Source organism: Acromyrmex echinatior, chromosome 14, assembly GCF_024713525.1.
Source record: "Acromyrmex echinatior isolate Ae372 chromosome 14, ASM2471352v2, whole genome shotgun sequence".
In the NCBI taxonomy this organism is placed as follows: domain Eukaryota; kingdom Metazoa; phylum Arthropoda; class Insecta; order Hymenoptera; family Formicidae; genus Acromyrmex; species Acromyrmex echinatior.
This window is the reverse complement of record NC_141865.1, coordinates 4,830,979-4,848,474: the sequence shown is the minus strand read 5'-3', so window position 1 is coordinate 4,848,474 and position 17,496 is coordinate 4,830,979. Positions and strand designations below refer to the sequence as shown.

The window sequence follows — 17,496 nt, the reverse complement described above, 5'->3', positions numbered from 1 at the left end:
TAAATCTGAGGAATTACAGAGAGAATGCGAGAGAGAACTGAGTAAGAGGACGGAGATGTTTTGTAAGGGTACTAAAGGTTGTAGTAAAAGGAACGGACATTCCTCTACGTAGACAATTACGAGATTGAGAGGGGAAGGAGAGTCTGCTAACCAGAGGAAGAGGAAGTCATCTAAATTGGGAGCAATGATTGAGCGGGAGAGAACATCTGAAACTCGTGAGAATTGTCCGCGATTTGACCTTTAGGAAAATCTTGTCAGTCAGTCTTGGCGCCTGTCCTGAGCCTCCAACTAACATTTTTATTATTATTTATTATTTTTTTCCAGTCGCGGTGACCAAGGAGGGCATCATCGACATTTCTTTAGTCTCGCCGTTCGCGCACATGCAACGATTTTTAATTTATCTTGGGTTGATATTTACGGGGAGATATTGGAGCCTTCATTTCAATTTGTTATGGGAAAAGAAAAATTTTTATTGCTTTTTAAGGTGTAACGGCTTAATTTATCCGTTACGTGTAATTGTCTTTATATTCTGACGAATTCCAGAGCTGCATGAAAGAAAAGAGCGTGGGAGTTCACTGGACGTAACAGTATAATACTATTCTAATATTTAAAGATAATATCTCATTGTAAGAATATATTATACTTATCAGTTTCTAAAGAGACTTTATATGATTGTATACAGGCATATTTTCTAGGAAGAAAAAAATATTAATAATTATATCTCACTTTATACGTCCAAAATAATATTTATTATTTTTAATTGATTTATTTGTTTGGACATAGCTTTTGAATTTATTGTCTTTCTGCTTTTTTGTAATTTTCAATTAATTTTATTTATTGTTTATTGTGTTTTATATACATCGTTTATTTATTTATTTTAGTTGAAAAAAACTCAGTAAGTCATTCCATTACGTTTTAAAATAAAATTTATGTTTAATTTTATTTTTATTTAACATTTTTTGATTATTTGACCCTCTTTGTTTTTTTTTATCTATTATATTTTCAAAAACGAAGCCTTTGTATCTATTCATTGTTAATGATGTGTATGATCCAATAATAAAGAGAAAAATTAATCCAGAGCAACGATGGTTCTCATTAAATTAATGTGCTTTTATTATAAATGAAACTAATCTGAGAGTTTTTAATTCATAACAAGTTTTCAGTCATTCATTATTTATGATTTTAAATAATTATCGCACACATAAAAATAGGCATTAATTGACGATGATCAATATAATGTGAAGGTCTAAACTAATATAATATTGTTCTCTACATTACTTTACAAATTAAATTTATAATATTTAAATACAATGAAGTTAACAATATTATAATCAGAGGGAATAATGGAACTTGTTTTCAATGTCTTTCTCACAATCAGTACAACTGCCACTTAAAGTTAATCCGTTCCATAATAATTGCTGCAAAAAGTACGTTCGCATCCGATGAGTCTGCGACTCACGAGTATAGTGCAATTACGTCGTGCATTTGCGATTAATATTCTTTAAAGTTTTCACAAATAACTTATTCGAAACTCGAAATTAACGCGACAGAAAAAAAAATTTCCAGACGCTTACACAATTCTCAGTCGCAACACCGATAATTAGACGTCAGGCACGAGTGAGCGTGCCACTCTTTCGTGAAATTAAAGGGCCAGAGTAAAATTTTCAAAAAAAATCGAAATTTTACATTCGAAAAATTTCGTCTTAAAAATATGCTCCTAAAAGATTTTTATGAAATTCGAAGTATTTCTCGAGTTATGTAAGTTTTAACGAACGGGCGCATAGATACGGGTGCTGAGATACGTATCTTTAAACTTTAAAAGCATTTTTCTCAAAACCACTCTTTTTCAACTGGCGGCGTCTGTAGCTCGAACAATTTTCGACCGATCGATCTTAACTTTGAACAGCTTTACAAAATACAAAAAAACGTATCCTTGCGCACGGGATTCAATTCTTTTGGCCGCTAATGAGGTTCTCCCTGATCTTTCTTATGTGGAAGATGCATCTCGATGGAGTAGCCAGTCGTCTCCGCTTCCGACCATGGATCCTATCGTTCTATCAGCTAATTTCTCTAATTTCTATCAGCTTCGAAACGGATGATCTCACGTTCGAGTTATAATAGATAATATAACAGATTTCTAAGAATCATCAGAAGGTGAAATGATTCTTAAAAATTTGTTATATTATCTATTGTAACTCGAACGTGAGATGATCCTCATAATATGTTAATATGATTAGATATTTGAGTATTTATGTATTTCTGCGGCTGATGAAGACTAAGTATAGTCGAAACGTATCGTTGAAACTTATCAGAAAATTATAATTTGTGATTAATAACTATTATTTTATTAATAACTATTTAGTACACCTAATTATAGCTTGTTTAACGTATTGACCTGGATTTTACTATTTATTAATAAATATATAACTTTTGCAAAACAAACGTGGACATTCAATAGAAATGGAATGAACAAGTTAATATTATAAAGTCTCTAAAATATCGGTCACTCTATTTTAGTGCTTGAACGTTCATTTATTTCAAACTTGGCTAGTATTTTTAATATATATTTTATTTAAAAAATTTCCGCTACACGTGATATAGAAGAGGTTAACTGTATCTTGAGTAACTTTATAGTGTATATAAATTTACAAGATAATTTTCACCTTACAAATTTTTTTCGAAAAATACTTATATAAGCTTCGTCCATAATTAATAACAATTGACATTATGGCAACGAGCATGCGTTTATTCAGTAGTTTTCACTAACACGAAACTGATTTGTTTCTGCTCTACTTTTTAATTTGGACTTGCTAAACAAAACACAGACAGTACGCGGGTGGTCGAACTGGAGGAACGTGAACAGTAAGTACAAACCGCAGTACACTGCGTTTTCTATTTTATGTTGTTTTAGTTTTAAAAAAATCGGTCTTAATTTACTAGCTTTTTAAATTTGCTTGTATATAGACATAATATGGAAAAAAGCTATTTGATTTGCATGATTGAATGATTTTTCAGTTTATAAAATATAGATATCTGTAATTAGATAAATGCCTGTTGTATTGTTGTGCTTGTAACTACATAGTTTCTATCGAGGTATATGGTATTACTGATATTTCTTTATGTATGCATTGTCCATAATTAAGACGCATTTCATCGAATGAATTGTAAAAGTGCTTCCCAATTTTTTAAATAAATTTCCCCAATCGATAACTTTAGAAAAATTAAAATAATTCATATATTTGTTAATTACATTATGCAGAAATAATTTTAAAAAGAATAGAAAAATTATACGTATCTTACATAATATCGCGAAATAAAATCATTACAGTTATTTCTAAACGAAGTTTTATAGGTAATTGTATAAATCATAGTCACTTTTAATATATTTAATTTTGCAAATAGTTAATATAATAAATATAAAATTTTTTTTTGCAAAATTAAATATATAACCATTATTTAAATTAATTTGATTTAAAAAGTGGCTTATAAATTCATAAAGTATTTGCAAGAATTCATTAATGTATGATCAGCACAATGCAAATACGAAGTACAAATCAAACATTGCACGCGTTATTATCGAATTGTATACTCATTAAACGCTATCGAATTACATGTTTATTTTGTTTTATTCGTCGGATTTATTCTGATTATTATGATATTACCCCATTGTATCTTATATCAATTTCTCCCATCCACACTAATAAGATTAACATTTCGCACTAAATTGCTACAGTGATCGATGAATGCACAAAAGATAGCTACAATTGGTCCCATTCGTGCTCGTGTACACGATAGCATGCAAGTTTGTCTCCGATCTGAAATCTCGCTGGAAGTGATCCTCTACACACCTGAATACATATCCTATTGCATAATTTAACGTCTACTTCCGGCTTACAATAGTGTAGTGTCAACTTGGTACGAGCAAGGTAGGTAGTTAGTTGTTCACGAGAACGAACGGGATGTTCTACACGACGCTCTTTCACGTGCCGCAGTTACGGTTGTAACTTCCTGCATAATTCAGCAAAGAGAGCTTGTAATTGTTAATACGGCTTGTGTAATGACCATGCAACGTTGCCAGGGACATCTTCGGTGTTGCGAGGTAGGTGAAGGGTTGCATGGATTAGAGTAAGCATTTCCAACGAGTTTTCTGTCGATCTTGAATGTCACTAGCTAGATGTTTCCACAATTTTGAAACAACATTAAATCACGTTAATTAACAAAACAAATGAGTGATACAATTGCAATTTATAATCATTGCATACGAAATGTGTGATACAATTAAAATCTGATTGTGTAAAAAATTTCTTTCGCAACTATATACGAAAATTAAACTTAATTAATATTTTTCTATTCATCTAAAGACTACAGTATTCTATATATTTTTATATATTGTTTGGAAAATTGTGCAATCTTGCAACATTACAAGTTACGTTACTAGAAGCGCTTGGAAAATATTTTTAAACGCTAACGCTCATCTTTACTATCATATTTTTAGAAAGAATGTATCCGCATTTTTGCCATATTTCTCTTTCTCTCTTTTTTTCTCACTATCAAGTCTGTCATCGCATGCATAACCTTTTTAATACATATAATAATGTATATTAAAATACCTTATCATGCAAGCACCGAGTTTACATTTAATTTAGCTCTTTCTCTTATCGATATCGGTTCTACACGAGATATCGTTTTATTTCTGTGAAAGTTTACAAGGAGTTGTTTTTAACAAATGCACAACGGACCGGACGCAGTGCACAATAAACATGTATGTCCCTTCCGGTCTTATGCCTCCCAGGCGAAAAGTCCCAGCTTCATTTAAAAAAAATAACGTTACCGCGTGAAAAATTGTTCAATAAAACAAAACGTACGTGTTTATTCTGCCACTGCGACTGGCTACGACGCGTCGGTGATGTTTTATTGTTGAAGTACCGAATGCAACATTATTCAACAATCATATCTATTCTTCGCGTGACGGAGAAATGTCGCGTGACTCGCAATAACAAAAGGTACTGCACTGTACAAATTGTTTCCCTGGCTTTAAACAGGACATAGAACGATGCACTCATTCCTGCATGGCATTTAAGGACACAGGAGAGAAATCTGTTCACAGTAAATCGCAATTGCACAAGTACAAGGTAGTATACGCTATACGGGATAAATCTTCTTTGATACTATTAGCGTAAACGATTGTTCGATATTGAATCTTGAAAAAAATACGCAACGAAAATTGTTGGAAAATAATTAAAATATTGTTGAAATAATAATCGTAATTATTGAATAGACTTTGACAATAAGAGGCTTCTAGAAAAAAAAAATCGATTTTCTTCGTATATTTAAATTATTGCTTTTTACTGGAAAATATGTATATGAAGATATATTTTGAATATCTATTAGATAAAATTGATAATATCATAATAAGAATTTTATTTTAGACCGTACATATGAAAACACAATTAATACGAACTAAAAATTAAATGCCTATATCGATCGAAGTTTAAACCGGACCTTTAAATTTATTTACAGTTTTTTTTCAACGCATTAACATCTTTCTAATATGATGTCTGATTAAGTATCAAATTATTAAAAATTGCTTGTTAATTTAATTTAATTTGTAATATTATTACAGTAGTTTAATTGCGTTTATAAGTCCGGGAAATCAATTCGCGTAGTTTGAATGGTTACAGATATGGTATACCTATATGCATGTATATATATATATATATATATATATATACACATACATAATTCACATTGAATTATTTAAAAACATTAAAGATCCAATTTCAACCGGTATAGACATTTAATTTCTAATTCCTATTGATAATATCATATGTTACAGTTCAGTCTGCACATGTTAAATTACGGCTGCGTAAACGAAACGAACATCAAACTACTGCACGCATACTCTATTTCACATAACGAGTGAACGATAATTGTTCCATTTTCTGAATTAGCTCAATTTAACGGCTTAACGTATGCATACATATACCCTCTCTCTTTAGTATTGTCCGATCTCTGGAAATGCACAATTTCGCAATCACATCATAACTTCTTCCCCTGGCATTCATTTGTCATTGCTCTGTAATAAATCGAACAAGAAATATGCTCACATATGACATCACGATAAGTCCCTTTTGATGGATTACTACCGCACTCATATCAGTGAATTTGAAACACGTGCACCGAATCTCAGAAGATATGTCACTGCTGCATGCCATTCGCATTCGACAAATTATTTTCGGACAGACTTAAAAGGTTTCCCAAACCGGTCTGATTTAGTAGATACGAGTCATTAAATTAGTTCAAATACAGGCACCTACATGCCGTGCACATCGATAATTATCGTCCATTGAGAGAAGTTCGACCTACGAGCGATGTAACACGGCGCTGCGACAACCTTTAAACGAGGTCCGCAATAAAACTGTAAAATGCTAGAAAAGCTTGAAAACAGCGAGCGAAAAGCAATGGCGTAACCAAAAGTTCCAAAACGAAAAAAGGAAAGAGAAACAAAAAGAGGCAGAGATGAAAAAGATAAAAAAGAAGATAAAGGAGGATAAGAGAGCAAGAAAAGAAAAAAAGGGGAAAAAATAAGTAAGAAATAAAGTATAAAATGACAGGAAAAATAAAAGACACAAAAGCATTAAAAAGATACAGAAAAGAATAGTGACAAAGATCGGCACTGTATAAAATGAATAGTGAAGGGCCTTCTCTTTAAGTTCATCTGCAGGAAGGCTTCGTAAACCTTGGCTACGTCACTGGCGGGAAATATACCGAATGGAAAATGTACGACGAATCGTGCCAGAGCAATCGTAGTTTCCCGCGATGCAATCTTTTATACCTTACGCGCGCTTGACGGCGATACTCGACAACGCTTTCCGACCTGTATTCTCGACGACATTTTTCTACCATTCCCTTGAGAATTTTATTTTGCGTCGTTCCAAAATTTCGCGTGCTAAAGTTCACGTATGCAATTCCAATGGCAATCCGGATTCGATTTCAAAAATTGTACCAGTTTTTCTTTGCTAATTTTACATTTAAAATAAAAATTATGATAGTTAATTATAATCTTTTGGAATACTCTATATACTCTAAGGAAAAAATTTTTGGTATAGTTTGTAACTATAATTTACAAAGTAAAATAATTATTATTTTAGATTATTATTATGGATAGAAATCATTTTTATAGTTGTTAATTATACCGATATAAAAAACGATTATATTATAAAATATTATAATTTCATTTTTGAGAACCAACCACACATTCTTCTTGGAACATAGAATTAAAAATATAACCATTTTTACTAACATTACAGTAGGAACAATTATAAAAATAAAGTTCCTAGTCATAATTATTTTATCATACAATTATAGTAACAAATATCAAAAACTTTTCTTTCAATGCAGAAATATTCATGCTCTTCATAGTTGTATAATTTTTAATAAAATTTCTGCAATTTTTCCAATTTAATAGTCAACTTTTAACAACATTCACGAAATTTAGTGCAGAGATTTACCGCAAAGATCATCCTAATTTATTCGAGAGAATTTATAATCGGATTAAAAGCGTATTGTTATACCACGCTTCTTACAGCACAATTAATATAACTAGCTTGATTATACTAATTATATTCCGGGGTCATTACACACAATATCTGAAACGTGCAAGAAGATACAATCCATTAAGATCACATCTTTTATTTTCCAGATTTACGCAAATAAACTTTCACTTAATCATCAAAGCTTATTTTAACAAGGATGAATTTATTCATAAGGATTCAATATCGATCAAATGTCTGCCTTGTCAGAATTTTCTTATTTTGCGAGTGGAAAAGAAAGACAAACGCTCTTGTAGAACTACGACGGAGATTTCTCCAGCAGCAAGATTTATTTCCGTCTTTAGGTCTTCTGATCCCGTCGGAGACACGACATGCCACGCAATGTTCTCCATTTAGATAATGTAATTCGGGATATGATAACTGAATGCAAGAACATGGTTGTGTCTTGAAAATAAAACATTATCAAGATGCTTAGAGACAAATTTTATTTCATGGATGGATTATTCTGGCACAAAAAATATACGTTCATTTATCAAAACTTTGTGGTAATATTATAAAACGATACACTTGTTCCAAAAATTGTTAAAAGAACGTTATTCATTATCTTGCCAAATGCAATACGCTTGACCACTTGGCAAGTGATTTGTCTTTCTATCCACTCTCGCTTATTTGATCTTTTGTCTCTCCCGCTCGTGTGGCAGACAACTTCACTCGACAACTCTCGGGTCAAGTAGAGTAATTGAGATTCTTGAATAAATGGGACAACACAATGATTTTCTAATGATAAATTTTGCAAATATCATTTCTCAAAGATTTCCCAATGCACAGAAAGAAAAACAGTTTTACTGAAATATTGAAAAATTTAATTAGATACAGATCTAAAAATAATTTTATTGAACCATTAAAATAGTTATATAAAAAACTTGAACAAATAATAATACTGCGAAAAATTTTGGCATTTTAACAACAAGCTTGAGCTTCCTACATAACTATTTTGATGGTCCAACAAAAATATTTTTAGATTTGTGACCATTAGAGTTGTGTTGAAAGTAAACCATTATATTTTTCCTCCTCCGTTTAAACAATTGTTTTTCTGATTAAGTTCAGGTATTTGAAATTTTTATTTTTGAAACCTTTTTTTTGATAGCTAATGCATTTATGCTGACATTCGTAACTGACTTGTACAAAATTGAAATTGACGAGTCTGAAATACTCGACTTAGAGAAACTATCTCGTCGAAACGGAGAAAAAAAAATAACGTTCCTTTTTCAATATAATCCTAATAATCACTGTAGCTAAATTTTTAGATACTTTAACGAAATTATTCTTTTCATGTTGTTATTTATGTAAATACTCAATTTCCAACTGAAGGGAAATTTTTAACGCAAAAGTATAAATGTAATTTTTTTCAAGATATAACAAGATGTAACTATATAATACAACCTACATAATTTGCATTCGTGAAATCATAATCAATGAAATATACAGATGAATTCTCTCTTTCTGAGCATCCAATTTTACTCATTGCACCTATTTTGAAGCCTTCTGGGTTCATCACTATAATGGGTGTCTCATTTATCATTATAAGGTCGACTATAATGGATCTATCCATCCACTAATTTTATCACCGAGAACTCACTGCGTCGTCCCATTTACCCGTCCGACTCGATTACTTTATATGACCTCAATCATTATACAGTCCAGACGGTGGACCGCCCAGTCCAACGGTATCTTCGCACTCAGTTCAAACCCCGGCACAGCCGACACCGGCGCCGAGATGGCCCTTGAAGCCGGGCGTACTAGTGCACATCAATCGAACTCACAGCCTGCGATCCGGCCTGAGCGTTCGTGCGAACGAGGCTAATTTGCAAAACGAGCTGGTGGGCAAACATAACGATGAATCGCTCAGACAGAGGTTCCTCGACGAGACATCGTTGTCATCGATTGGCCGTAACCCAACTCGGGCGGTATTCCGCCGCGGTAGGAAAGATCAAACCGCGCAGAGGACAACCAGCATGACCAGTCTGAACGAAGACGGTATGCTTGCCCGAGCTAACAAGATAAAAGCCATGTTTGGCGTACAGCTCAAAGAGCAAGCCACCCTACCCGGTATATCCAGAGAAAAGACAGGTAAGAGCAGTAGGAAAGGAGTTGAGCTATTTACTCATGACTTTACCAAGTGTCATCCTACGTTAATCCGTTTGTATTTGCAGCTACTTGCTTACCTAAAAGCTGTCGACTGTGCACAAAACTCTACAAGTTGACACTTTAAAGCTTTTTAAATGTGAGCTATTTAAATGTAATTTCTAATTATAAAAATTATATAATACACTTATGGCAATGTGAGCTGACTATAAGGCTTCATATTAAGAGATGCAAATATTTGTGAATGCAAATGGGTTAAATAGCTCTTTCGTATAAAAAGTCAATCAAATATACCACTGATCTATTCCGCGTTTATTATTTATATTATTCACAGTAAATTAATAATGATCGTTCCATTTTTTTCATATAAAAAATAATGATGCTTTTGAGACCTAATGGCTGCATTATCAATTTTACAAGTATTTTATCGATACTTTTATTTTCGTTATATGTGTATATATATATATATACACTAGACTGCACTAGAACTCTCTTTCTCGCTTTCAACAAAACTTAAAATGAGATAGACAATATGTTTGATATTTGTTCAGCCACAGAAAACAGACCTCATAATTATAAATGAATGATAATCTAAATTCCCTAGATATATATATTAGGTGTTGGAATTAATTCGTAGCGTTTTACAAGTGATGGGAAGTACTTTCATTAATGTATTTTTTAATGCTCATGTGAAATAAATAACATTCTTTCATTAAAAAACGCTACGAATTAATTCCAACACCTAATATAAAAAAATTATATAATAAATTCAACAAATAGGGAATTAGCGCTGTAATACGTGCGCAATCAGTTTTAATATTATTGAGTTGTATGTATTCTAATTTAATTATTGATTTCTAGTATACATGTTTCGACTAACTTTTTAGTCATCTTCAGTACGTACAAATAATTCCATGTGGAAACGTAAGCGTTGAGATGTATAAAATTAAGCTACAGTACTCGTATGATTTTCCTTATTTTTAATATTCACAATGTTTCCATGAGAGGTGATCAATCTTTATTTCTTTGAGAAAATACAATCAGTCGACTAGTTGGATGATGCAACCCTGATTAAGCGTCTCTATTAACCATTGCCAATACACGTTAATGATATAAATAATCAATCAATTATTCTCATCAGACTAATCTCATCAGACTAATTATTAGTCTAGTCAACTGATTTCTCAAAGAAGTGAAGATTGACCACCTCTCATAGAAACATTGTTTGTTGATACTAACAATTTGTTGATATTACAAATAAGGAAAATCACGCGAGTACTGTAGCTTAATTTTATACATCTCAACGCTTACGTTTCTACATGGAATTATCTGTACGTACTGAGAGGATGACTAAAAAGTTAACCGAAACTGTGTACTACAAATCAATAATTAAATTAGAATACATACAATTTAATAATATTGAAATTAATTGCGCACATATTACAGCATTAATTCCCTATTTGCCGAATTTATTATAATTTTCTTATAATTATATGTATGAATGATTTTATATAATTATGTCTCGTCAATATTTTAGAATATTAATTTCACTGCGCATTAGTTGAATTTTGCGTTACTTTCTGTATACACGATAATAAATGATCTCGTAAACGATTTATTAAAACCGTATATATGAATACACAACAAGTATGAATTTAAAGCCTATCTACAGGTTTTTTTTTCTTTCCAACTGTTATCATAGGTAATAATAGATTTTATTGTTTTACTATTGCCTGTGACTTTTCCTTCACAACTTTTTACGCGCTTTTAACATTTTAGTTAATGAAAACATCTGTGTTACTGGAAAATACGTGGTGCGTGTTTCTACATACATCGCAGACGACTTTGAAGCCTCATTAAGCATACAGCTGCGTATGTAGCATGTAATTAACCCTTTAACTTTTCCACACTGATGCCGGCAGGAACTTCATATTCAGCCTTAGTATAACTTAATGGTTATTCATAAGCTTTACTGTTACTACTTACTAATAAAAAATGAGAAAAAATATTATGAAATCAAATAAAAATATAACAAATGAAGTATTCGAAAACAAAATTTTATATGCATGTTAAAATTGAATCTATTAAGTTAAAAAATAGATATTAATCTAAAAAAAAATACATTAAATCTCACTTATACTTTTAATGCAAATATATGCTCACGTACTTTCCATTAGCGCAAAAATGTCAATAATATATTCAATGACATTTTCAAGCTTCTATGTATTTACTTTCTAAATGTGAAAAATATTTTAGCATATATCCATATGGATACAAACATTAAAATAATTTATCATTTTCATATGCTTTAAAAGTAGTTATTTATATGACTTTCTCGTGTCTTTGCATTTTGTTGATAATGTAATCATAAACTTTTAATTTAACTATTTATTTAATATACAATTGTTCTAAAAAAAAAATCATAAATTAAAGTCATAAAAACAAATGTCTTTACATTTTCTAGATGTACATATAATTTACAATTTTTATATATGCATCAAATGTTGTATCTTAAATCACAAGAGATCTATAGAAACAAATTAATTTCAAGAGCATCAGTATAATTTAAATCTTATTTTAACCTTTTTATCAGTGATTGTGTGCTTCTTAACGATTTTAAAATTTAATGTGAACATTCATTCCATTTATTCTTAATATATTCATTAATATTTATTATCATTTACGTTGCTTAAGTTATCGCATGAAAGGCTTTATGTGTTTATGATATCGCTCGTTGTTGATTATGTGTTCCTTAGCTGTGACTTACAAGAGAATTGTGCCGCGACAGCGAATATTGCACGGCGTGGAATCATCCTATGAGCCAAATCGTGGTAATATATCTCGTAAGCGAAAAAAACCTGGAGCAGGTACGTATAAAGAGAATTCTTATTCAACGTGTATGCTTGCAACTTTATTTGCTCGTATGCTTTGACTTAAAACCTTTCCCAACCTTTCCCTTTTTCGCAGATTTCTTTTCTAAAAAATATGTGTTACTTTATGGCTGTACACGCGAATACATATTCATCATCGGGCAAAAAAGGATATACAGAAAACAGAGATAACTCTCATACAAAACATACGTGTGAATGCCACAGTCGTTAGTGTACGCAATAGAGAAATATTTAGCTATAAGTGATAACACACATGCCGCACGCAAGAATTCATAGTTCCGCATAAAATATACACACAGCAATCAGCCACATAAATTTCACTTATCACACAACAACTATTAATCACAGATCTTATCGATTTTCTGATATATATACCGTAGCTATAATTTCGCGCGTTTCTTCTGCGGTATGTTTATCGCGATATTATCCTCGATCTTTTTCATATTATTATATATATATATATATATATATTCTCTTATCGCAACAGAGAAATCTCTTTAAGGATTTTTGTAATAACAATTATCAATTATTATAAGATATTATTGTACTACTACGCGCCGATATTTCAGATAAACATCATGACCAAAGTATTATTAAAAAAAAAATAGAAATACAAATTAAAATCCCTTAAGAATGAACCGCATATTTCAAAAAATCGAAATTCTAAGACTATAGAAATTACAAATGACATATTGCTTAGACTTTATTAATTTCATATTTATATTTTGAAATTCAAATCGGAACTACAATCTTGTTTGGGGCTTTATCTCGTTACAGTGTACTATTTTTTACAGTGTTCTATCTTTTTTTACTAATAAAACTTCGTCATTTTATTGGATTAAGTCGGAACGTGTTGGTGAAACACAGTTCCTATGGATCGTCGGGTTTACCACTGTCGTCAACATTTTAATTCACGATAATTTATACAATGTTATTAACATTCTCTTTTTGCAATTGCAGATCCCAATCAAGCCGCGAATAACAATCATGTGAACAGCGTGTCGGAAGTTCTTCCCGACTCCGGGACAAAGACGTTCTACGAAAATTTACCTTTCCACGGGATCCAAGCGCCACCTAACAAGGTTAGTATAATGACCATTCGATAAAAAAACAAACAATTTTTTCAAATCGCATGAGCTAGACTCGATTTGCAACTCGCATATTATCGTGATATTGTCGAAAAAATAATGACGGCAAATGTGTCAGTCGCAAAAAAAATCAATGAATGTATTATAGATATTGAAACTAAAGGAAGGAAGAAAGAGAGAGAGAGAGAGAGAATAATTCTTTAAATTAAAACATAAAAAATATTTCAAGTTAAGAATACCACTCAAGTAGCAGCGCTTACAAAGTATTAAAAAAGCGATTATATGCCCTTTTTTAGCGCTTTGTAAGCGCTGTGTGCTACTTATGTGGGCATCTTCAATATTCAGTCGATACTATTGTTCTTTGATTTTCGGCTTGAATAATACTGGAGGAACAGTACAATTCAAGAGAATCACATTGAACAAGATCGACCTAAAAGGACATCCTCTCGATGCATTTCTACCAGTTAACCAACCAAGTTTCGCGAACAGTTCGTCGATTAACGATATCCCTTTCTGATCAAATACGTTCGAGAAGTGACAACAAGTAAAATGCGATGGAAGGCCAAGAGGGTAGATATTAGTACAACCCTTCGACCGTACAACTCCTTCAAAGACTCTCAGCACTTAGGAGTGCCTCGTTACTCCGACGTATACAGTTTCTCCGTATTGCTAGTTCATTTTGTAAGAGTTACCGAATTCAGCTACCGAATACCCTTTCAATCCTTATAATGGATATAATATAATATTAGTTCTCAGTTTTCCGACTTTCCGACTCGTTTTGCAATTAAGAAACCATAACTGGTTTCTTGAGCTGATGATATTCACCTACCTTATCGAATTATCGCGCAAATGCATTCATCATCCCTTTCTCATCCCTTCCTGCCTATTTTAAGAGCGCACCCATCCATTTCATTGCTTTCTATTATCGTGGTTAATTGATTCGCCGAGCAGACGTTTAAATAATTAATTTCACCATTTCAACTGACTTTCTTTTCTGTTTGAATTAGAGTTAAAATTAAGTCTTTTACATATCAGAAGAGTCATTAAATCTTTCGAGATAATAGACTTTACGATATGTCATCTGCAAATTATGCACATGAAGCGATTACAATGAGATATCTAATAGCTGAAACATAGACGCGAATTTCTAGCCATCCTAAATATATACATATAGTTAAAAAATATTATGTAAAATATGAGAGAAAGCGTTTTATTTTGCTGTACTGAAATACTCGCAATTTACTCACATGATCTATTATTATCTAACATAAGCCTCTTACAAACGTATTCGATTACATCGTATAGATCTTTATGATGCAAATTTTAACCGTCTCAAGCAACCTCAATGCATCACATTCCAATTGAACACGTATATCTATCGTTCTCTTGAATCGTCTAATATTCTATAAAGAATATATATATGTATGTGTGTAATGTATGTATGCATATATGTATATAATATCTCTCTCGTGTAACATCAATCTGACTGAATGAACGTTATCAATTCTTTGTACACGGATTTACCATGATAATAATAATAATGCGAAATCGATATCTTATTCTAACAAAGAAAGAATTTTATATAATTATATTTCATATATATATTTTATATATTTAAAAAATTTTTAATTTCTGTAGACATGCTTATGTACGTAAAATTATATCATATTCAGATTGAAATAAATTGATGAGAAGAAATAATGATGACGACTGACAATTTACCGTTATTATCTCGCAATGATAAATATACAATCGTTACTCGTCAATCTAGTTGCAAATTTGAGATTCGAAATCGCACCGCTTTAGCAATAATCGTACAAAACCGATGTTGCTGAAATGCATGTCAAGTGAAACGTTAATTCATTCGGTACATCATCAAAGCGTTTTATTCGTGTGAAATTTTATAATGATACTCTGCACGCAACAAAATAACTACAAGTCAAAACCAGAATATTTTTATTAAAATGAACATACATGCTTTTATGAAATGTATTACGTTAACGCAATGATCAGTTTATATTTTTTCCTCTAACTTTTACATAATTTTTATTAATTACTCAAATATTTTGCACTTCGCACTGGCTGCCTTTATTTACTGCTTGTTACATAATTTTGTGCAATATCCGTAAATTGTGCAATAACATTCTGTCAATTGTCTTACAGATAATTGCAAAACGATAATTTAACAGTTTGATAAAATTGCGGGGATAATTTGCCAATGAGAAGTAATACGAAATTATATTAATTCTTAGCAAGTAAGTGGCTATGTTATTAATTCTTTGCGTTGCCTCGATACATTTTTTGCGAATTCCCTTTTATTAGCTAGGAAGTCTTATAGTCCAATCAATATAGTGGAAAAAAAGCACCGTGGTGAACAGGTAATTCAGTGCTGTGCGAGTATAATGAGTATTGCTACTTTGACAGAAATAAATTCACTGTATGCTTTTTTTATCTTATCCGTGCACTAACGTCTAGAAGAACCAATTGTTGCAATGAGTTTCCAATAATTTGTGTTTTACGATAAAACTACACGAATAATGACCGCGTGATTTTATTTTCATTGATACAGTTCTGTGCCGATTAACGTTCATTGTCAGCATTTAATGAAAAAATAACGTTGGCGCCACTTGAATTCTTCATTCAAGAACATAATGAATTTTACTGTGTTTTGCTGATATTCGATGTTTGCTATACAAAAAGTTGCAGTAGATTTGTTTCAATCTTATTAAATTTAATAAAATTAATTCAACATCGCAGTTAGTTTTTTATAGATTGGCGAAAAAATATCGGACTTATCTAAACCTGTTAAAAATTTAGTCATTTTTTAATTAGAATAGCATAATATAATAAAAATAGTAACTATAATTTATGTTTCCCAATCAATCCAGATAGATACATGACATCCACCGGATATCGAAATGCATTACTCATAAAATGAATTATAAATAAAATGTCACAAGTCCTGTAATTTCTAAATAAATTTTAGATATTTACTACTGATATAGTTACGTATATGTATAATTTTTAGCTTTCACTCTTTGCATTTTAAATTAAACTGTGAATTTTGATTTCTAATAGACTTTTAATAGACTCTAATTTCCAATTGCACTGAACTAATTTTATTTAACCAAAAATATCTATGTACTGTTTGATATAACAAACGTTCATAAATGCAAAGCTCATTTTGGTAAGTTCACCAAGCGAAATTAGCCGAATCAGTTTATCCAATTCGCTAGGATTCACAATCGGCGCGCAATCCGAATCAATCAACGTATAATTCAATGAGAGGCAATAAGCACTGCTGCTGGCACAGGTACTCGATAATCAGGCCGATAGTGGATGACTGTCCTAACGTATCGGTAATTACGCGCCATTTTCCAAGGATTGCCATATTATATTTTTGTTAACTGTTAATTACTTCGAATGTAATATTATTGAAGAATTTCAATCATTTTTTAATTTTTATCAATAAAGCAAAATTTCGATTGGAAATTATTAAGCAAAGTTATTATGAAGTAAAATTAGAAAAAAAAAATAGATAATTATACACTTACTCTGTTCAGTCATAACTTAATTTGTACAAATATAATCCAAAAATTTTCTCTCACATAACAAAAATTGGAGAGTTATATTAAAAGTAATCGATATATCATTAATCTTATTCTACATATTCCATATGTATTTACAACACAATGTCATTTGTCAATCTGTATTATTACGGTACATAATATTGTTATAATCGCAAATCTATTCGAAATATCACTATCAAATATATAACGTTAAAATAACTTCCTCTTAATCATCACAAGGAAGCGATAT

At 31.3% G+C, this 17,496-nt stretch overlaps 1 protein-coding gene across 15 annotated transcripts in view; it reads left to right on the top strand.

Moving 5' to 3' along the window:
* The window catches only part of nrm (neuromusculin), a 174,274-nt gene that overhangs the window by 147,418 nt on the left and 9,360 nt on the right, over positions 1-17,496 (top strand). For 10 of the 15 annotated variants that reach the window (XR_015547457.1, XR_015547456.1, XM_087413522.1 and 7 more), the window contains 4 exons: positions 2,826-2,862; positions 9,253-9,683; positions 12,455-12,565; positions 13,550-13,671. Coding sequence is in view for 10 of the 15 variants with exons in the window: in XM_087413522.1 (XP_087269648.1) it covers positions 2,826-2,862; positions 9,253-9,683; positions 12,455-12,565; positions 13,550-13,671 (701 nt within the window). In the remaining 5 variants the exon portion in view is untranslated. Of the gene's footprint in view, positions 1-2,825; positions 2,863-9,252; positions 9,684-12,454; positions 12,566-13,549; positions 13,672-15,840; positions 15,933-17,496 lie in introns of all 15 variants that reach the window. The other 5 variants (XR_015547459.1, XR_015547458.1, XR_015547460.1 and 2 more) reach the window with 3 other exon arrangements.